This window comes from Mixophyes fleayi, chromosome 1 (assembly GCF_038048845.1).
Source record: "Mixophyes fleayi isolate aMixFle1 chromosome 1, aMixFle1.hap1, whole genome shotgun sequence".
In the NCBI taxonomy this organism is placed as follows: Eukaryota; Metazoa; Chordata; class Amphibia; order Anura; family Limnodynastidae; genus Mixophyes; species Mixophyes fleayi.
In genome coordinates this window covers 239969291-239992056 of record NC_134402.1, presented here as the reverse complement: position 1 = coordinate 239992056, position 22766 = coordinate 239969291, and the positions used below count along the sequence as shown (strand labels likewise).

The following is a 22766-nucleotide window of genomic DNA, read 5'->3' as shown; positions in this document are numbered from 1 at the left end:
TCATTGGCATAAAAGTAAACTAGTTAGTGGCTGGCAAAACAGTCCTCAACAAACCCCAAGCTAAGGTGAGATCATGAACTATACGTAAACTGCATTTTCTAATATATATATATTATTAATTGATGATGCCAAACAATCTCTACACAAACTACAATGTCTACTTGGGGCACTATACCATTGATATCTATGGACATACCAATATATAGAGTATTAGGCCCTGTGTGCCGAATAATTTATGCCCGTGAACAGTTTTTAGAAAATAAAGTGAAATAAATGTATTAATTCATGCTCTCTCGGTATGGTTTAACACATTTTCATGTAGTGGACCACGTGCCCTGTGGTATTCAAGGCTATTTAAGGACAAATTACAGACAAAGCATAATTCTATTGTAAAGCAGAACGTGATAAATAGACTGCTACAGCACATAGCAGAGCTGCCAGTAAGCAGTTTAGATATCCAAACTAAATCATTGATGTGCATGGAACAATCTCATATACTGAGAAACATCCAGAGAGCAGGAAACAACTAACAAATGGTTTCTGCTCCGACGTTCTTGCTTTGCGATATATCAACTATTTGAATTACTGTTCGTTCTAGTTTCTATATCGCAAAATAACAACAGAAATTAACAACTTGAATGACCAGTGGCAAATGCAGAAAACAGATATCAATGATAAGTGTATATACATCTAGAGCCCAATAACACTTGTGTTACAACTACCTACATACTTCATCTTCAAGAGTTTTAAACAATCTGTATTAATAACAAGCCTAATACTAATGTGCCAAGACTACATTAACTTGGATTATATGCATGTTGCTGGGAGATATGTATGTATGTGTATGTAAACAGATAGCCGCCCCCACTTCCAGAAAAAGAGACTTATCTGGGGGTAGTTGTTTATAGTTTATTAGATTAAAAAGAAATTGTTTTGAGAGAAAGGCACAAAGTATGGCTTAAGGCTCATAGACATAGGCGTTGACAAATAATACTAGCGGAAGCATGGACAAATCCTTGTACACTGTCCTTCGAAGAGCTTTCATTAACAAGCCTCAAAGATCCCCTGCAGCATACTGTTCTAATGTGCAAGGCCTTTACATTTTCAAATATTAATCTAATTCAATATAAATATTTGCACATACTTGTAGCATGAAAGCCATTATAATCTTCTCTTTTAATTAGAATAAAGCACATGGTACAATAGCTGCTAAATATTATGGATTGTTTCCGCAATTAAATATAATAAAAAAGTAGAAAAGTTATATCTAAACTCTTGCCAACAAAATAGGTATAGGAGGTAGGGCTGGCAACTAATTGGCATAGTAATAGTAAAGAAAATAGGTAATACAATTTTATCATTGTCTACACAGGTAACATAAATACAAAAGTAAAAAAACAAAAACACAAATGTAGGTTATTTAACGCATGCTCAAATACTTCACCTAATTATTGAAAAGTGGCATAATTGTACATAACTGGACAAAGCATAGTTAGAGACAAGTGAAACACATACTATGTACAAAAGAATTGCAGTAAAATGAAATGCAAAACATATGGTCACATGTATATAAGCAGAATACTGACAATATATAAAAGTTTACCCGACATTTTATTGTACAATAAAATATCACATGATTATAATTACAAGAGTTGCAAAATGTAAAAGCATATTTAAACTTGCTTTAAATATCATTTGTATTCTTTTAAATTTCACTATTACACTTCTGTTTAATGTTGTTACGGGCCAATTACTTTTCCATCATCAACTGTCTGATACATATTGAGGGCACAACCCAAACAAAATGAAAACAGAAATAGTTATACGTAATATGTTTAACACATATATAACATGATATATAGCAATTAAAAATCACAAGGCATAGAACTAGTAGCGAATGTTGACTTTGGTGGTGGTCCCTATAATCCTCTGAAAAGGACATGCAGACCTATGCTCATCCACTTTTGCTGGACTGTTCATTAATATGTGATAGTGCTGATCCCTGGCAATTGACTTCAGTGGCATGTTTCCAGAAATTGTGCTTCATTCAGCAACATACTAGCTTGTTATAGAAAATCTGCTGGTGCCTATAAATTGCAAAGGCAGATTTGTGACACGCCGCTCACTGGCAACGGCCTATAAGTTTTGGTGGAAAAATAAAGCGAATGCAGTAAAATTATGAAACTGTGAAGTTTTAGTTCGCCGTGCTTGCTCAAAATTGCAAATAGAAAACAAAATGGTTATATTACAATGATAACTATATTTTGGGCCAATTTAATCATTTGTATTGATGAATGTAATCTAATGATTCATTTGACAACTATGGCATTGCAGACATTTTAGCATCCGTACAGAGTTTTTATAGCCTAATCCATCCATTGTTACACAACCCCCCATCCCCTCCTGCTGTCCATACGCCAGCCACAAGCAAGCAGTGTGCTCTCTGCTGGAGAATCAGGGCCAAGGCAGCCATAAGCAGAAAACAATGGCTAGGGCACATTTTGCATTGCTGCTTATTCTGAGCAAAAAGCTATTGCGTTGAATGTCCAACAGAAATGTCAGAACTGGTAAATACTGCTGCACCTGTCACATTCAACTGAATAATGTGTAAAGTGCATGAAATAAGAGGTCACACAAATGCGCAACAATAAATAAGGGGAGGGAAGTGGCCACAATGTCAACATGCAATAGAAAATAAGTGATTGCGTTGTCAAAGGATGACTGAGATTTTCTTTTTACAACTGTTGTTGACATTTGCAAGGACTAATGTCTCAATAAATACTAACAGATTACCAAGTAAATAAAATCCCCTTCATTTCTGAACACAGGGATTTACTAACCTGGAGGCCGTTTTCCAAATGTGGCCTTTCAGTTAAATATTAGTTAAATTCAATCCCTACAGCAGAGAAAATTAGCATTACTTAGCAGCTCCTTTGCTAGCATTTTACTTCAGAGATTCTAAGTTCTACATATTTGTCATCTTGTTTTATTTTTTATTTTTTTTGGAGGGGGGCTTGAATCTACATTGTAGATTACAAATAGTCCCTAGAAGGAAATATTAATTTTTGTGCTTTTTATTTGAAAAGGACAATGTATGTTTACATTTGTAATGATTAATTATTCTGTAAAAATCCATGAACCTGTATATAAACCATACGTTTAAGTAAATAATTAAAGAGATACATACAAAACTGTCTATCTATCTATCTATCTCTCTCTCTCTATATATATATATATATATATATATATATATATATATATATATATATATATATATATGCACACACATATATATATATATATATTGCAAGCATTTAGTGCACACTAGGTTTTTACTGTGAAAAGAAAGGGGCTCATCTATTTAATAGCATCAGTTAAACTGTTACTCTGCCTATTTTAAAATAAACATAAATGTCATACCACAACATGATGATTATAGATATTCTATATGTATATTACAGTAATAATGTTGTACATGTATACTAAAGGAAAAATTAGCTGCATTGTTCGCAAAAATCCTTATAGATTTCTATATATGTACATATCTCTCTCTCTATATGTCCATAACTGTGTCATTTATCTTAAGGATAACAAAAACTTTAGAACTTGCATAGCTATTTAAACTAGAATTATTGCTGTTAATAACATAATAAATACAGCAATAACTTTCGGGAAAGTAATAAATTCACCACAGTAATATAGAAAAATCCCATCTTCATCATGGTTCATATTTCAGAACAAATATGTACGCTCTGCAAACAAATGACCTGTATCATATTTCATTGATCACCATCACATTAAGAACAGTTCATCTCGCTCACTTGCATGGTGAATCAATATGTGTCAACTGAGCATCTTCATCAGAATCTCATAACCAGATGACCAGTACTTCACTACAATTATTTGTAGGCAGGGGGACATAGGTTTACTGAGAAATTCAAAAATGCCTCAGTAAAGCAGCAGATGGCACTCTTTCTCTTGGCTACACACACCGTGTTCAACAGAGCAAACTCATATGTCAGTTTGTTTATTGGAAGGTAGTAATATCTTATGCAACAATGTTTGTGTTACAAAATAAGTTTGCTAAAGGTAGCATTAACTTAGTTACAGTTTAATGGTGAATAAAATTATCCAATTGTCCTGTAGAACAGTATGCATGGTAAAGTGGGATTATTATGCAAAGTCACAAGCACAATGTAATCTGCAGTGTGACAATAAATAAAATGTTTTTTTGCAGTGCATTTTCTATTTAAAAAAGCTTGAAAATAAAAATAAATACTTTAATAATAAAAATATTAAAGATAATGTGTACTAAAGTCCCAATGTTCTATAAAAAGGGAAAATAACTATATATTTGCCAAAATTAAAAAAGTATCCTAGTAAACAATGGGTTTAGAGTCTTATTTGCCTGATCAATTGTTTTGTTTTTAACCATCAAAAGTGCTTAGTTTTAGATGAACCATTTCAATTTTAATTGAAACCCTGCAACACAAGAGGGTAAAATGCAAGAGCCTAGGGGGCAAATGCTTTTAAAATATTAGCCCCCAATCTTATGAAAAAACGAGGTGGCACATATAGTTCACAAAATCATACAGATATTCCAAAAATACAATGCATTCTTTTACAAATACATTTCTTCATGCTGTGACAGCCCAGCAAATGATACATTGTCATACTATAATAATATAACAATGTTTTCTCCACCTATTATTTTATAAAGCTTATAAAGTGATAATATTGACATTCATGCGCAAACAACAACACAAGTTCTTGTTTCAAATTAGTGTTAAAAGTATAATCAAAGAAGCAATTGTAATATAGATTAAAAAGTTGGGTGGAGTGTGACGTAACAATCCACATTTATATTTATAGCTAGCAATTTGGTATAGGGCTGCACAAATGTTATTTCTTACATTATTAAGTAGCTCATATGTTCTGTACACAAATTGGTTTTCTCAAGTCTAATGATGGTCACATCTTATGAAACTTGCAAAATTCTATATGCAATAACAGTGATGAAGGGTCATGCACTGCATAGAAAGGCTAAAGCCAAATTAAGTATAATCAAAGTTATGTAAAACTATGAATATGCACAAGCAATGTTACCAAAATACATAATACATAAATCTAAGCTATGTCACTAAGTGGTGTGTTCAGATACATAAAACTTGCACGGTTTTGTACTAACCAGTACTCCTCACTTTATTTTCCAAGCCTAAGCAGTAAATATATATACCATGAGACCAGCTTACTACTTCATCTTTCAATCCAGAAAGATTCTCCTCAGTCTCTGATTATCTTTCAGCTGAGGACACTTGACTAGATTTCTGTGCTTGCAACGTCATGGAAGAGTAAATAGTTTAGGCGAGAGAGAAAATAATCAAGGTGGATCTACTTACAGTTAGGTGGTACTGCCTCCATATTTCCGGGCAAGCCTGGAATATAAAAAATATTGATCAGTTAGCAGCATGAAACAAGGTGCTTTACAGCCTGTTGGTTTTGGCATAATACAGCATCTGCTGGTGCCGGTCACAAGCAAGGAAGAAGCTTAAGTGAAAGGGTCTGTATTTAAGCTTCAAAAACCTGGCTGCACTGTTTAATTGAATTTTACACTGCTTTAACACACCCTGTTCATTGTAAGTAAGCCAGGAAAGCCTCAGAACTTTGGGATTCTTTCCCTCACTTCTTGCCTCAGCTATTTGCATCTTGAAAAATAAAAAAGACATAATATTGCTTATCAGAAAAATAAGGAAATATTTATGGAAGGCTTTACTCTACTTTGGAAAGGTTTATTAGGGGAATACATTTTAGCTACAAAATTATGATGCAGATAGTTAAGCAACTACTAAGGTGAAAGCACATGTAATTAATTACATGGTAAGCAATTGTACAGCAATTTCTGTATGCCAATTTTTTAGTAAATAAATGCAACAATATTATCAAACATTTTGTAAACAATATCTCTGTGAGATTGGGTAATAGCTTTAGAGCAGTGTTAAATTTCAGTTTTAAAATTTGCTTGGTAAAAACAATAGTCACAAATGAATAAGTAGTAAATGTATCGTTTTAAGTTTTATTAATCTATTGGAGGGAGGGGGGATAGAGAAAGGATGAGGAGGTAGAGAGAGAGAGCAGGGATGGGGGGTAGAGAGAGAGGGGGTGGGTGGCGGGGTAGAGAGAGGGAGGGGTGGTAGAAAGAGAGAGAGAGAGGGAGAGAGGGAGGGGTGGCAGAGAGAGAGGGAGGGGTGAAAGAGAGAGAGAGAGAGAGGGGCGGGTGGTGGGATAGAGAGAGCGAGGGAGGGGAGGTGGGATAGAGAGAGAGAGAGAGGGAGGGAGGGGTGGTGGGATAGAGAGAGAGAGAGAGAGGGAGGGGTGGTGGGATAGAGAGAGAGAGAGAGAGAGAGAGGGAGGGGTGGTGGGATAGAGAGAGAGAGAGGGAGGGGTGGTGGGATAGAGAGAGAGAGAGAGAGAGAGGGAGGGGTGGTGGGATAGAGAGAGAGAGAGGGAGGGGTGGTAGCGCGAGAGAGGGAGGGGTGGTAGCGCGAGAGAGAGAGGGAGGGGTGGTAGCGCGAGAGAGAGAGGGAGGGGTGGTAGCGCGAGAGAGAGAGGGAGGGGTGGTAGCGAGAGAGAGAGAGGGAGGGGTGGTAGCGAGAGAGAGAGAGGGAGGGGTGGCAGAGAGAGAGAGAGAGAGAGGGAGGGGTGGTAGAGAGAGAGAGAGAGAGAGGGAGGGGTGGTAGAGAGAGAGAGAGGGAGGGAAGGGTGGTAAAGAGAGAGAGAGAGAGAGAGGGAAGGGTGGTAAAGAGAGAGAGAGGGAGGGGTGGTAAAGAGAGAGAGAGAGGGAGGGGTGGTAAAGAGAGAGAGAGGGAGGGGTGGTAAAGAGAGAGAGAGGGAGGGGTGGTAAAGAGAGAGAGAGAGGGAGGGGTGGTAAAGAGAGAGAGAGAGGAAGGGGTGGTAAAGAGAGAGAGAGAGGGAGGGGTGGTAAAGAGAGAGAGAGAGGGAGGGGTGGTAAAGAGAGAGAGAGAGGGAGGGGTGGTAAAGAGAGAGAGAGGAAGGGGTGGTAAAGAGAGAGAGAGGGAGGGGTGGTAAAGAGAGAGAGAGGGAGGGGTGGTAAAGAGAGAGAGAGGGATGGCAAAAAAAAGAGAGGGGGATGGCAAAAAAAAAGAGAGGGGATGGTAAAAAAAAAAAGCAAGGGGGAAGCTTAAAAAAAAAGAGGGGAGCCTAAAAAATAAAAAGGAGGGGAAAAAAAAAAAAAAAAAAGACAGGAGGATAGAGAGAGACAGAAAAAATTCAGAAAGGGCTGAAATTTGGTATACTAACATGTTTTTAATTTGTTAATTTCATTTGTTAATTGTTAAAAGTGTTTATAAAGATTTAAAAAAAATATATATATATTTCTTGAAGTGATAGCTGGGAGTGGTTGGTGGTAGCCGGGGGTGACAATGGGGAGTGGTTGGTGGTTGAGGCCTGGGCTATGGCCCAAATGCATGACAAGAACCTTGTTAACACCTTAAGTAGCTTGATTTGACTAGAATGCATGAGTATCATGCACGGGTTAACTTGTTGTTTATATATATATATATATATATATATATATATATATATATATATATATATATATATATATATACACATATATGTATATAGATAGATATAGTTATAGATATAGTGAGAGAGAGAGAGAGAGAGAGAGAGAGAGAGAGAGAGAGAGAGAGAGAGAGAGAGAGAGAGAGAGAGAGAGAGAGAGAGAGAGAGAGAGAGAGAGAGAGAGAGAGAGAGAGAGAGAGAGAGAGAGAGAGACAGACAAAAAAGTGCCACATGGAGTGAAATTTAAAAATACAAATGAATATATTGTGAAGCCAAACTCATATCCTTTTAAAAAGTCTGGAGATATGAAACGCGTCAGCAGACAGCTGGTTGACTCTAAGGGGCATATTCAATTGTCCGCGGAATTGCCGAAAATCTCGCGGTCCACGCAGTATTACCTCAATTTACTCGCTGTATTTCGAGCTGCGATCTGAAATCCAGCAAGAGATTACTGTATTAACGGTATTAGTTTTTCCGCGCTCGAACCCGCGGACAATTGAATACCCTCCTAAATATTCACTACTCTTGTATTTTTATCCTGACTGGATGAATTTCAGATAAGCGGTTTATATGTATTTTTTTAATGTACGGGCAATTGCTTGATTGTATCCTTTTATGATTAAATGTTACATATGGGATCTATTAGTCTGACCTATTGGTGTTTAATTATCTGGAGCTTATAAGAGAAGAAGCTGCCTACTATATATTCAACAAAAATAAGTATTTTCTAAATTATGTCTGTAAAAGCACTTTTATGGTATTGGGTGTGTCACCTAGCATGATTGTTAAGTCATATCTACATATATATATATATATATATTATACACACACATAAAATATACATTGTATTTCTATAGCTCTCAATATACATCCTCACAGGCATACAGTACATCCGATGGTTAAAATGTGTGAAGGTGAAGTATAAACAGGTTATCATAAGAGGAAAAATCTCCTTGCTTGTTCATTTTTTTTGTTTACAAAATTATGCTAAATATTTACTTCAAATTACCATTTCACTACATTGGAAAACTGTAGAATAATGACAGATAAAATAATAACAACAAAACATATTACCAATAAAAATGATTAAGAGAAACTGAACACTATGTATACATTGGTGCAACAGCTTTTCAACTAAACACTTAACTAAGTCTATCCTGAAACATAGAAATCAATGGGCACTTATATAACTTTCTTACTGTAGTGCATAAACGTTCGTGCCAGTGCTGAAATCATTAATGACTATTTTTAAAATCTGGCATAAACGAGCACTTGGATTCCCTGTGAAGGGAATGCATCTATGATTCCATGTAATAGAGAAGTCATGGCAATATATTTGTATAAACGCCAGTAAACAGTATTTGTGTAAATGCTGAGTCCTAATACAATTATTTATATTCAGTGAGTTCCAATTAAATCACTTTAGTTTTCTTCAGGAAAACTTGTGTGTTTTGAAGACTAATGCACTCCATACTGTAAATTATTATGGATAGTGCAATTAACCTTGTGACTTAAGTAAAATCACCTTTATATGACCATGGAACTCCGCTGTAACTTGTATAGTAGGGATGTATATACAGGTAAGCCATACTTGTCCACTTCTCAATTCCAGGTAGGTCTCTCGGACTCCTGGGAGAGCAGGCCATTGTTCTGTATCCTGCCCACTTAATCATCATAATCAACATTTATTTATATAGCGCCTGCAAATTCTATAGCGCTTTACAATTGGGAACACACATAATAATAAAACAATACTGGGTAATACATACAGACAGAGAGTTAACAGGGCCCTGCTCACAAGCTTACAATCCATAGTGAAGTGTTAGGATGAAGGCCGCCATGACTGGATTTGCCATGAATCGTGTTATTGCGGTCCAGTCCCCCATGGCAAAATGACAGCCATTAAAGGCATCAAATAATCAGTATGTTTTGACATGTTGCAGCCATTTTATTTTTTGGAACGAAAGTCAGTCTTCTCCAAAACATAATACACATTGAAACGACAATGAACTTTATTTTTCACATGTACATATATTCTGCCCATATATGATTGAATGGTAACATAGGAAAAAATATATTATACTTTACAGGCAAAGCAGCACGAATTTATCATCCAACATGGAAATAAAGATTGTGAGATACTTCTCTGTTATGCTCCAAAACATACAGGTGCTTCAGAAGCCTATTGCTAAAGATTGGGACACCATCTTGTAAGCCTCTACACTCAGCGTCTATGTAAATCCTGAATGAGCTGCACACTTCTACCATTTCCAATGGTTTGAATGCAGGGAATCGTATCATTTCCACTTTAGCTATGGTTAGTTTTCGATTACTCACACAGTTACAGAATAATATGGTTGAAAAATCACAATTACGGATATGCTGTACGCTGGCAAAATGCCACCCTGTCACATGACCTTTTTATATGTGGATAAGCTAGCGGCGGTGGGAGATACATTTTTGGCTTAACAGCCATCGCTAACTACTGCAGCCTCTGTAACCATTTACTTGCTGGGATGGCAATACTGTCAACTTGCCAATGGATAAAGTGACTATGTTGGGGAGGAATCACTGTTACATCCAAAACACTGTTCCTTTTGTAAACCACAATGACGATGTTCCAAGAAAACTAGCTTTATATACAGTAGATAAAGGACTCCAATAATATTGCAGCTCTAAACATAGAACAACATATCAATGTAAAAACAAATTGCACACTGTTTTTACAACAACCGATTAGTATGTGTTTATCCTTAGACAAGATACATAGGCAGTTTATCTATGGTGTTCTAAGAGGAGGACAAATCTATAATGTTCAGAGATCAAGATACTTGTTCAATCCTTTGGCTGCAGGGGCCCTGACAATTACATACCATTCATTCTCTTCTACAAATCAGGAGTCAGCAAACAGGTGAAAGCTTGTGTTTGTGGCTTTGCATAATAAGCAGTGTTTTAGGTTGAAGCAGAAGTAGCTCTTCCACCAAAAACAATGTTTTAATATAACACAGAGAAGGGTAAACCTGTAGATAGTCTTCACCTTTCCTTGAATACATAAACAGGCAATTATTCTGGCTCACAACTTGCTACCATATATTTGTGAAAGTTCATTACACATCCCTATTCTCTGAATTTAATGAATAATACACTGCATTATAACTGCAATATAAATAGCAGTGCATGTTCTTTTACACTTACACAGCTTAAAAAAAACCACCTGGTACAATGACTTCAATTGCACCATTTTCTTAGCTCACAATATTTACAGCACAGTGACGGTCACTTTGAGAAACATTTTGGCAGGCTGCAATCAGCTAAGGGTGAAATAGAAAACGGAGACATGTCTGTTGAAAACACTCATTTAGCACTTTCAGATGTATGAATACACAAGATATACGAAGAGGAAAAATAAATGTTTTCATTGCATCATTTCAGTTCCACTCTAGTCTTTTCATATGGGGCAAAACATGGTTCTAAAGGGACTAATTTTCACATTTTCTCCTTGAGTCCATTTCAACAGGCATAACTTTCTATTCATAGTCTTCTCAAATAAATCTTACTTTATTTTTTTCTCAGGACAAATTGTACTCTCTTTTGGTAGCATATTGGGATAAATACCCTTTTATTTTATGTGGATAATGCAGGGAACACTTTGCACATATAGGAAACATACACTTACCCAGGGTTTTAACCCTTGTTATTTTTGTGCAGTTAATGTAAACTATAGAAACCAGAAATTTGCTTTGTTTCTTAAATTTGCCTAGAAAATGATAGCATCTGATTGGTCGCTATAGATTACAGCCCTTTATGTTTCAGTTCAATGTCTTTAGGTGTGTCCAAATTTGAGATGTGCACTTATAAAAATAAAGGTATACATACTGTATAGTAGCTGTACCTTAAGACATGAGGGATGTGGAATGTCACTGTTTATAATAGAGGTGTCCCAACTTCATGTCTGAGGAGAAACTGCCATAGCACCTCCCCAAGTGCAGGTACAAAGGTCCCCAAACTGCCCTTTTGTGTGCCCTGTTGTCTGGCCACAGTAATGCCTGCATAATTACATAAATGTCAAACACTGAATGAAGCTGCACACCAGGTAAAAGCGAGGAATTACTAAAATGTAATCATCATTTTACCTCACCACCCACTGAAAGGCTTTACTAGCAAATGCATAAGGCAGTAAGCAAGGTGCTGCGGGTATTAATAAAATGTATATCATCATCTCATTGTGGGCACCCATATTGAATTTATCTGGTGCTAATTATTGTTTTACGAGTTAAAAACAGCTTAGTGCATCTGTTGTTTAATTCCCACTTCCCCATTCTCAAATGTGAACATCAAAGAAAATAAAACACTCAATCTTAAACAGCCCCTGACAGCAGACCGGGACTCAAGTGCTCAATAGGCAGGGCCCTTGCCACCAGTTCTCGCATTTCCACAACAGTGAGCAAACACAAAAACACCACTAAGCGGCCTTGCCTCCTTTTCAGCTCCTCTTGGCCAGTTGTCTGCCTTGTACCAAAGAGAACTCTTGTACACAACCCTTCTGGGAACACAGCACTGGAGAAAGGATTAGCTGCACTAACATGCTAGTATTTGCAAAAAAAAAAAAAAAAGTAAAGGGAGGGAAGAGCGAAGAAAAAAAAAAATCTACTACAGTATTTGATATATGAATAACCAAAACGTATGCATTGACAAGAGACTCAGAACAAGCCTGTGTGCTCCCTGGGAGAAAATGTTGCTGTGATGAGTGACAGGGCTTTCAGAAAATATGTTCACAATCACAGACAGGGAAGGCCATGACCTAGATCGTTTAAGAGCTTGTCTTGTCAAATTATCAAAAGCTCCTTCCTTTTCTGAATAAAAGGGGTGACATAAGTGAGTGTCAGGAAGCTGTGGGCTGACAAGCCAAGCATACCAATAACAGGACGTCACATACTTGCAAAACACCGCCACTGCTGGCGGCAAATCTTAATGAGAGCGCGGCTGCCCAGGAGACTCGAGTCCCTGCTGGCACAGCAACTCATCTCGCAGAGAAAATCCTTCAGCTCCCAGTCAGTTATGCTCTGACACGATGCCTACAATTACTAAACACAACTTTTTAACAGAATCCTCTGGTGCTTTGTCAAAGCTGCTTGCTGTTACTGCCTACCCATTACAAGGCTCTGCTATAAAAACAAAGGCTTTAATAACACTTGCAATATTCAAAACACTTTTGCACTGGAAGACAGAGCCAAAGAAATTAGCTTGGCATTCATGTATTTAAGTTTCAATACTGAGGTTATAGGTCAAGGGGGAAATGATCTCAAACTACGTTCAGTCTGGAACACTATACATGTAAACATTTTCTCAGATAAAAGTATTCTCACCATTTTATAAATCAATGTAAAAGAAAGATATTGTAAAAGCTTATATAAAAATAACAGATAGCTATTTGTATATTGTCTCATAATATACAATTGCACTAGGCCAGAAAAAATATACCACTATAAGCAAACAAACAATACTATTAAAACAGTTGTAATCACAGCTAGACTTATAATTATGTTTGACCACCCATTTCATTAATGTACTCTATCTAAACAGCAAAAAGTCAGACCCATTTCAATCCAAACCACATTTAGAGAATGTAATAAAAAATTAGAATACCCACATAATCAAGATAAAGATCATGTATAAAATGAAACAACTATTGAATAGATCTGTAAAGCTATAAAACATATATAAAAGGCCATTACAGATGATATACCCAATGAGAATGATGATGCAGTAGTGTATCCCCCAATTCAATGGGATTCAGCACACTTATTTAAACAGATCTCATCTGACATTCATAAGACATAACTTACTCAGCATAAGGGCTGGCAGGTACATTCATAATTGACAAACGAGTCATGACTAATTATATTGATATTGATTACATTTCTGAACTTTTAAACCTGTGCTTCCTTTTCCATTGAGAACTGTTATAGTGTAAAATCTTTTAAATCAATTCTTGTTTGGTTATCTTTATTATAGCAATGTCTTTCAACCTCCTAACTATGCTGCTTTCATGTTTAGGAAATGTTGAAGTGCATTTTCTATGCAAATACAAGCTAAGGAAGTGCAGTTTCTCATGATCTTATCTTGCACATTTGACAGCTGCTACTGAGGGGGTTCCATGGGACTACGTCATTTTCAATTAGGGACATTTTAGATACAATCACACATTATACACACAAAATAAAATTATTGATCCAAAAATGCATCATCATCATCTATTTATTCATATAGCGCCACTAATTCCGCAGCGCTGCACACAGAACTCATTCACATCAGTCTCCCTTCCCCATTGGAACTTACAATCTAAATCTCCTAATATACACACAAATACAACATAAAAAGGTTTTATTGGAATATTTTACCTGGTCGTCCAAAATTTCTCTAAAAATATATATGTGACAGAACCTGACTAATCCGTCAGTTCACTGTGGCTGTTGTCAGAAAAATAAAAGGGTTATTAATATGTGTTCTACCATTAATATTGTACATGCTCAAATAAATAAGATAACCCTTTGGTAAGAAACGTCAGTATTCACCATGCATACGTAAACTCACACATTTTTAGACACAATATGTGTTCTGATAAGGAAATATTTAGGTACAAGTTTCATATATAATTGGGCTTGTTCACATGTTAATAAATGCAACAAAAGTGTATTAGAAATAGGTCAAATAAGAGGCAATAATGATGTTCCCACGACTGCTGTAGAAAATGCTAACACAGTCTTTAAAAGTTCAGAACATGGTTTAACATATTTCTCTTACTGTAATAGACTTATGTTACTTACTTTTACTTTAACAATACGTTATACTGAGAAATGCGCAACCCATGAAAACCACATAGAAAAAAAGTTAAAACCGTTCCACTAAAACGCATCTAGTTTTCATGTGTTTTTACCTATTTTCCCAGCAACAAGTGCTATATTCAAAATATAGAAATATTGGCATGAAGAATTTGACAAGTTGTTTGTTAAAATTTAAAGCCATAGCCACACTTAGCAGATCGAGTATTTTGACAGCAAACACAGTATTTGTGATGACTAATTTACATAAAGAGGGAAAGAAGGCGTCATACTTACATCAGCATAATGGCCAGTCATAGAACAACGATGACACTTTTTCTGCCAATGAGGTCGCTCTGTACAATCTTGATGTAAATGACCAGGCAAGAAGCAGTTTGAACAGTATAGAGCTGTGCAAGAGTACTGCAAGTGCCCACGCCTACCACAAAGGCAACAAGCTGGCAATTTCTGATAGTAAAAAATAAAACAAAAAGAATTAATCACTAAAACAATGAGAAAACTTACGGAAATTTCTGAGCTACACACTCTCAGTACAATACGCAAATAAGCCATGCAGATGGATTGACCATTTAGTCCATTTAATTTCTGTATTAGCATAATTCCCTTTTTGGTAACGTACCATGTGTGCTTGCCTGGTACAACTGACATACCGTATTTCCCCATGTATAAGACGCACCTTTTCCCCCAAAATTTTGGATCTAATAACTGGGTGTGTCTTATACAGGGGTAGTAGCACTTACCCTGTCAGATGACTCCTCTGTCCGGTAAAGTCTTCTCTCTGTCTGATCCTGATGCTGGAAACCCGATTAAGGTCCTCTCTGCGATGTCCGGATGTCCTTTCAGTACCTTCACAAGGTCCTGAAAGGATTGTCAAGGTCCTGAAAGGACATCCGGACATCGCAGAGAGGATCTTAATCGGGTTTCCAGCATCAGGATCTGACAGAGAGAAGACAGAAGACTTTACCAGATAGAGAAATCATCTGAAAGGGTAAGTCAGAATTCACTATAGCGTTGTCTCTCCTCTGTATAAGCTGCACAAATACTCTGTGAAAAAATTGAGGATAATGTTTATCCTCAATTTTTTCACGATTTATATAGGTGCGTCTTATACAGTGGAGCGTCCTATACAAGGGGAAATACGATACATATCAACAGGATGAACACACTACACTGTGTGACATCACATTTAGAGATTGGATTCTCTACATTTTGTAGTGGGTGTAACACACATATATACAGATAGTACAATGTACAAAACCCTTTGCTTATTCTTTAATTAACATAACTTTTTCCATATAAAGATCCCTTAATACATCCATGTGGTATTACAACTGCTTTTAGTAAATATAGATTCATTTGACATGAAGTTTTCTTGGTTTATAATTGCAACAAATTGCTTTATTTCAAGTGCCACATTAGTTACATGCGCTAATTCAAACAAATCCCATTAATCTAGAGTAGAGTTTCATTCTTGTAAAATAAGCATTGTCCGGGGAACTGGAACATAGAACACAGCACACATAGTTTTTACTCAGTTCATTTACATAGAGCAGAAAACAAGTTGTGCAGAACAGCTCCACATTTGTAAGAAATATAGATGGTGATCTACTTTATATCCCTGGCCTGCTCTTCTTCAATGCAAGGTAATAAAAGTGGCAGTGATCCAGACAGCAGGGTAAGTGTACATTAAACTTTCACCCGTTGTCATTATGACAAGTGCTTTAATAATCCTGAATCTGTTGAATTTTGTTTGATTTTTGATTTTTAGCAAACTCCATAAGGATTATGGTCACAAATTGTTGCAAAACAGATCTCAGGGTAGTTTCAGTGCTCGTCAGTCATCAACAGATCACTATTTTGAGAAGCACTGATGTTGCATTCTCTGCTCTGTGAACGTAGCAAAGGTTCATGTGTGTGGATGTAGAACTGCCAGCTATTCTGGAGGCATTTATTTGCCAATATATGTATTACTTGTTAATTTACGTGATATTTGGAAACCGTCTTAGTTGCTCTTTTAGTTTAGTGTCACACTAGAAAAACGAAAACTATTAAAGCAATTGTAGCAGAAATGCTAATAAATGTTATACCACATCTGGTTATTATTCTTAGTGTTGAAAATTGATCACATTCTTCCAGAGTGATAAATTCACATTGAGCTTCAACAATTACAAGTAATCTTAAAAAAAACTCCATGTACAAATGATATAAGATGAATATGGTTTTTCTCATGCTTTATTACTACAAATACTATGTCATATTGCATTTATGCCCCCACAATGTTGTATTTCACACACGTTTAGTTTATACATTGTAGTTACCACTAAACTGATTTTCACAGTAATCCAACCCTCAAAGTGCTTTAATCTTGTAGTTCACATTCAGCCATGAATTAAGTTTCACCTTAGGAACAGGACAATTTTTGGACAGATGTCCCCGGTGGTTACAGTTCCTGCATACAACATTCTTGTCTTCTCCGTAGTACCGGTTGTTGTAACGTCTCAATGGAGTAAAGTTACCGATTTGAGCCTGAAGTATTCGGGGAAGGACAAGAGAGACTGTAAAGCAGTGATACAAGTGAGGTTCAAATTATAAAATAATTCAAAATGGAAACATATTTCTATTCATATTGTTTTCATAATGTACCCCAATATATACTATCCGCTATCGCTTTACAGCCAGCATATACCTGAAGGATTTGCTTTGTCCTTGCATTTCCTGAGAATGTCTCTGTTAAAGAATGTGTGTGTTTCTATAAGGCCCAAACCTCATATTTTAACCTCAGATTTACTATATGCTCAAATTAGGCCAATTTAATTGTTGGATTTAGGTTTTTGATGACCTAGGCCTATCCACCCCTATTGCGGAAGGACTCGCCAATAGACTGCCGAAATGGAGATCTTTGGCACAGAACTAGGAATATAGACCTCAGTGTGTCTGTATCATCATAAAAGGATTTGGCAAATCCCGAAGGCCAGGTAATTGCCTTTCACCAAACGGTTAATGGTCATGGCCTTCAAAGTGGACAGCCATTGCAACAAATCCTTTAGCGGTGGAAGTCAAAGGGTTAAACATGTCAGTTTTAGATAGCAACTATTCCTTATTTTCAATATTTTTCGCTATAATTAAACATTCATTAGATAATGCTTTTTTTCGCTTGTTATTTTATAACAATTACTTTTCAAAATATGGTTCCAAACAAACATTTCAATAAAACAATTAAATAAAATTTTAAAACAAGACATAGGTGTGTATAAGCATGTACATACATTTTATATTCTTAACATTAGATTCAAAGATGCATAAGCAGTTTGCACACATATGTGGATTTCTCCAATGGTTTCTTAGGAAAGCAATTTATCTGTTGGAGCAGTATTCTGGTCTCAAAAGTAATGGCAAGTGCATATCCTTGCTTGTACCCCAAACCTAGGACTCAATGGCCGACCTTTAAATTATGGCCTATTGAAAATAAATTTGTGATCCAAAAATTGACCAGCAGTAAATGGGCAAAATTATGTTTAAGGGTCCTGTGTGTGTAGTCATTGGGGCTGCCCATCGCATTCATGGGGAAGAATTAGCGATTTAAAGACCTCTACACAATCCAGGTAAGAAGATCATATAACACAAGCACCAAGTTAATGAATGGTTGACTGGTTAAACTGATCAAAATGGAACAAGACACCATAATTCAGTTGTAAAAAAAACTTGGTGAAAGGTCCATGCTTACACATTTACGTCAACAATATGTCTGATAGGGAGTAAAGCAAATGAGATCCACAGTCATATGTTGCCAGGAACTAGCTTAGAAATAAATGGCAGCAGAACATTTCTTGGAACATGTAGTGATTCAGAAAATACCCCAATCTTTTATGTGGAACTGTATATGCACTTACTAAATAATTAGGATAACAATGAGGGGACTTTGTTAAAATCACAAACAAATTTATTGTGCGCCTGTAAATTTAAGACTCAAGACACACAGGGTCCACCGTACATTTTCCTGTACATAGCAACCCCTGCAAAATGCTGAACTCTTAGCACACCAATGCTGATACACTCTATGAACACTGCCTACAGTATTTATACAGTGTATCACTGTTTAGGTGACAGACAATAGGTACTTACACTGTATTTGCCTGCACTTAACAGATAGTGTATGTGCCAGATTCCCATAAAAAACACAACAAAAAAAAACATGGCCACTCAAGGCATCTGTGTGTCACTAGCCTTAGTAAAAAGAAAGAAAAAAAACAAAACATAAAAGTGGAACACATTTTTAAAAATGAGTCTAAACTGTGCTCTAAGCCAAACTGTCTCAATCATATCACTAGATTCCAGTTAAATTATAGGCAACATTTTGATGAACCTTGTTTTAACCAACAAATTAGGTTTATCCCCTTTGGGAGGGCAAAATAGCATATTAGAATTTAAATGGGGAAAATACTACTCTTAATGTTGCTTTCTCTGTACTAATACTGTAGTGTGTGGTTAATATACCTTGAAAAAAAATTCTTTATTCTTACCTCGGAATCCTTCTCACTAATTGACCACTGAATTTCATTCTCACCTATAAGAAAAATAAAACCTTATATTAATTATCTTTGCATGAAGCAAAATAACATATTGCCATTTTTTTTAGAAAACAAAGTAAAAAGCAGAATTTTAAGTTTGAATGGGGGAGAAGATTGTGAATTTAATATGCATAATTGATTGACAAATTTATATCCGACACCCTGCGGAAGCCTTTTTATGACAAAGATAACTATTTCAAAGGGCATTGAGTAATGTGTATGATGATACTTCGCATATTTTAATTACAGTTGAAATGTGTTATCGTTATGTCTGTTTTATAGAAGGTATGGCAAATATGGTGTTAGTTAACATCATTAATGTAGATCACATTAGTGCAGGACTGTACGCAGGAAGGTAAAACAAATATTTGCATTACTTTCCCACTTCTGATTCAATTCCAATATAAATATAAATTGTATTGCAAATTATTTTGTTTTAAATTCTATATTCTCAACTTTTGACGCTTTCCATAGATACAATTTTAAAAAATAATGCAAAGATAAAAAAGTAAATAAACAGTGCTAATTGCAGTAATTACAGAACAAAATAAGAGTAACGCTTATGTATCAACTGGGATTGAAAGAAAGTGCACATTATATATATGTACATATATATATATATATATATATATATATATATATATATATATATATATACACACACACACAAACACATATATATATATATATATATATATATATATATATATATATATATATATACACATACATACACATATATATATATATATATATATATATATATACACACACACACACATATATATATATATATATATATATATATACACACACACACACATATATATATATATATATATATATATATATATATATATACACACACACACATATATATATATATATATATATATATATATATACACACACACACACACACACACACACACACATACATACATACATACATACATATACACATATATATATACATATATGTATGTATGTAGTTTACAGAAACCTTGGATATTTGCAGTCCATTACGTCATTTGTAGCAACAACAAAAAAAACAGTACAGTTTGGTATGTACTTAAAGCTGTGGGTACTTTTAAATAAGAGGTTTACTATTCAAAGTTACCTTTTTTATTGTGATCTTTTATTTGAATTTCGAAATTATTTTTTTGAACTTGGATGTGTGTAAAATAACACATGGTATATGAAGTATATCTATAAAAAAGCCATACTACATATAATACACAAACCTCACAAACAATGTAACAGTACTAAACATCACAAAATCTTGTTTCAAAAACCTAAATGAGCAGAACTATGAAGGCAAATAGAGCCAATGCAGGGCTAAATTAATTTGCTTGTGTAGGTTCCAAGTCAACTGCACTATATTTAAATACATGTGTTAAAGATACAATGTTTAACAGACTTTATAGCATATTTAAGAAATTATGAGCTTTTGAGAAAATGTTGCAGTTTGTTGTGCATAAAATTATTAATATATTTTTACTAACAGAAAAAACAAACAACCGAGAGATGCGAGCAAACATCAGCGTTAAAATTACAGTACTAACGTTAATACTGCACACTTTTACCGTACCAGCGGTAAGTGTGCAGCCTGCGTTATTCTAATTGAATTGGCCCCTAATAGTCAAATTAAATTGCAGGGTTTTTTTTATGAAACATTTCACTAAAACAATGCAAGAAATGATAATCTTATATTCTAGCACACGACTTCACCTAGAATGTCAGCTTCAGGTGTGGGCTGCCATCACTTTTAGAATACCAGAAATTCTTTGGTTTACTATTATTTTAAAAATAACCCAGTTTTTTAAAAATAGAAATCTTTCCTAGAATAGCGACAATACAAGATATGGGTTTTATTACAATCCTTGCAGCAATATGACACAGAAAACAGATACAACAATATTGCAGCATTATGTTTTTAATAATTTATTTTATTGCATCTTTGGAAATAAAAATAACAAATCTTTTAAATACTAATATAGAAAGTCCAATACCATAAACTGAACAGAAAAGCTGAACTTCACTACAGTAGAGGCGAATAAAAGCACAATCTTGCACGTGCTATGACAGTCATGCCCTTCTAATGCCCCATGCTTGCCAAAAATCTGTTTGCCATGCTTACATTATTATGCACCAGAGATACAGTCACAACACTGTGTAAATTGGGGGCAGTGACCTCTTGTAATCACTGCAGAAAAGTACATGGTAAAACAATAGGGAGCTGCAGAGTTACACAGCGCCACTCAATTAAAACACCTTTGTTTCAGAATTGGATTGGTCGGTGCATGAGATTCTAGCTGCTGCTTTTAGCTTTCTTACAAAAGACCACTACCAGAAATTAGAAGGTGGTATTGAACCCGCTGGAATTAATGAAAACAAAAGGAAGTGGGGAAAAAAAACAAAACATACTCTATTGTGAGGCGTTCCACACTTGTGAAATAAATGGTGCCTTTGTTACATCTTTACATTTGGAAGCTGTCAGCCTAGCCTTATGCCATGTGGGCGAGCAGAGGCCTCGATAATAATTTTAAAATATGTATGTATATGCATTTGGGCAAGTTCATCATTTTCATTACTGGTACTAAACATACTGACTTAAAAATCTTTGCTATGCATAGAAAGCTTGTTGTGTATTTATGTAGTAATCATATGCAGTATTCATTTAAACCAGTTACAACACTGCCCTTTCATAAGAACATCTTAATAATGTGTTGCAGAGTAACTAATTCTGCATAGTAAAGCCCACCATAATGTTACTGTACTTTCTGAACATCTGCAAATATTCTTTCTTGAATTCAGTTTATGCATAATCCCTCTAACAAATGCAATTGGTTTAATGTGTGCCTAAACTTAAACTTTTCTTTAATCTAACTTACTATAAAATAATAATCCACTGCTAATGAGTTACCATTTTAATGTGGCTATTCTGGGTAAAATCATGTTTTATTCCACACAACTTGAATGCCAGCAGAAATGCAGCAAGGATGGAATACATATTCATAAAAGTTATCCAATAATTGCTTTTAAGACGACTGACATTCTTGTTCACAAATATGAACATGCATCATATTGAAGTGGTGTTTACAGTTCTCCAATTTAAAGAAATACTGCATTAAAACATATATACTATTTTGTAAAACCAGTTTGAATAATATCTTTACCATCTTACCTGGTAATCGTATAGATAACGTAACATTCCTTAATAAGCTTGGCTATCGCTTTCTCATTAGGAAGAAGAAAAATGAATTGTATACAGTGGGTGTCAAAAAAGTTGTCAAAGCTATTTTAGGTGTGATAAATAAGTGCATGATTGGTTGGACAGCTTCAGGGACAACATACTTATTATACCAAACAGTAATTGGCAAAAGGAAAAAAAAACACAAGTGGCATCTGTACAATTATTAGATTCTGTTGTGAAAACAATGGGATGCATAGGGGCAAATCTCAGGAACTTTGTCGCAATGGCATTTAAAAATGGACTGATTACACTTTTGTTTTGGAATTGGAAAAAAACCAAATCACATCTTCCCTGGATGCTTATAAGAGCTGACTGGCTCCTCTTTGCAGACATAGAGGTAAATGTAACAGCAGACAATAGGCTCTCCATAAACAGTGCATGGAACTGATCACTTATTGCATTCAGTCACTGAATCCAGCTTCTCTCAGCAAATGCCTGGACCACTGTAGGATCTCTAGTGGTGCTAGCAGTTAATATCATAATAGCTTACTTTTAATACAGGCATATGAGGCTCAC

The 22766-nt window shown here is 35.4% G+C and overlaps 1 protein-coding gene across 2 annotated transcripts in view; it reads right to left on the bottom strand.

Moving 5' to 3' along the window:
• The window catches only part of ZCCHC7 (zinc finger CCHC-type containing 7), a 120171-nt gene that overhangs the window by 34537 nt on the left and 62868 nt on the right, over nucleotides 1–22766 (bottom strand). For both annotated transcript variants that reach the window (XM_075208229.1, XM_075208221.1), the window contains exons 3-6: nucleotides 18947–18990; nucleotides 16827–16952; nucleotides 14703–14873; nucleotides 5400–5435 (exon numbers count right to left, since the gene is read on the bottom strand). In XM_075208229.1, coding sequence (XP_075064330.1) covers nucleotides 5400–5435; nucleotides 14703–14873; nucleotides 16827–16952; nucleotides 18947–18990 — 377 coding nt within the window. The remainder of the gene's footprint in view (nucleotides 1–5399; nucleotides 5436–14702; nucleotides 14874–16826; nucleotides 16953–18946; nucleotides 18991–22766) is intronic.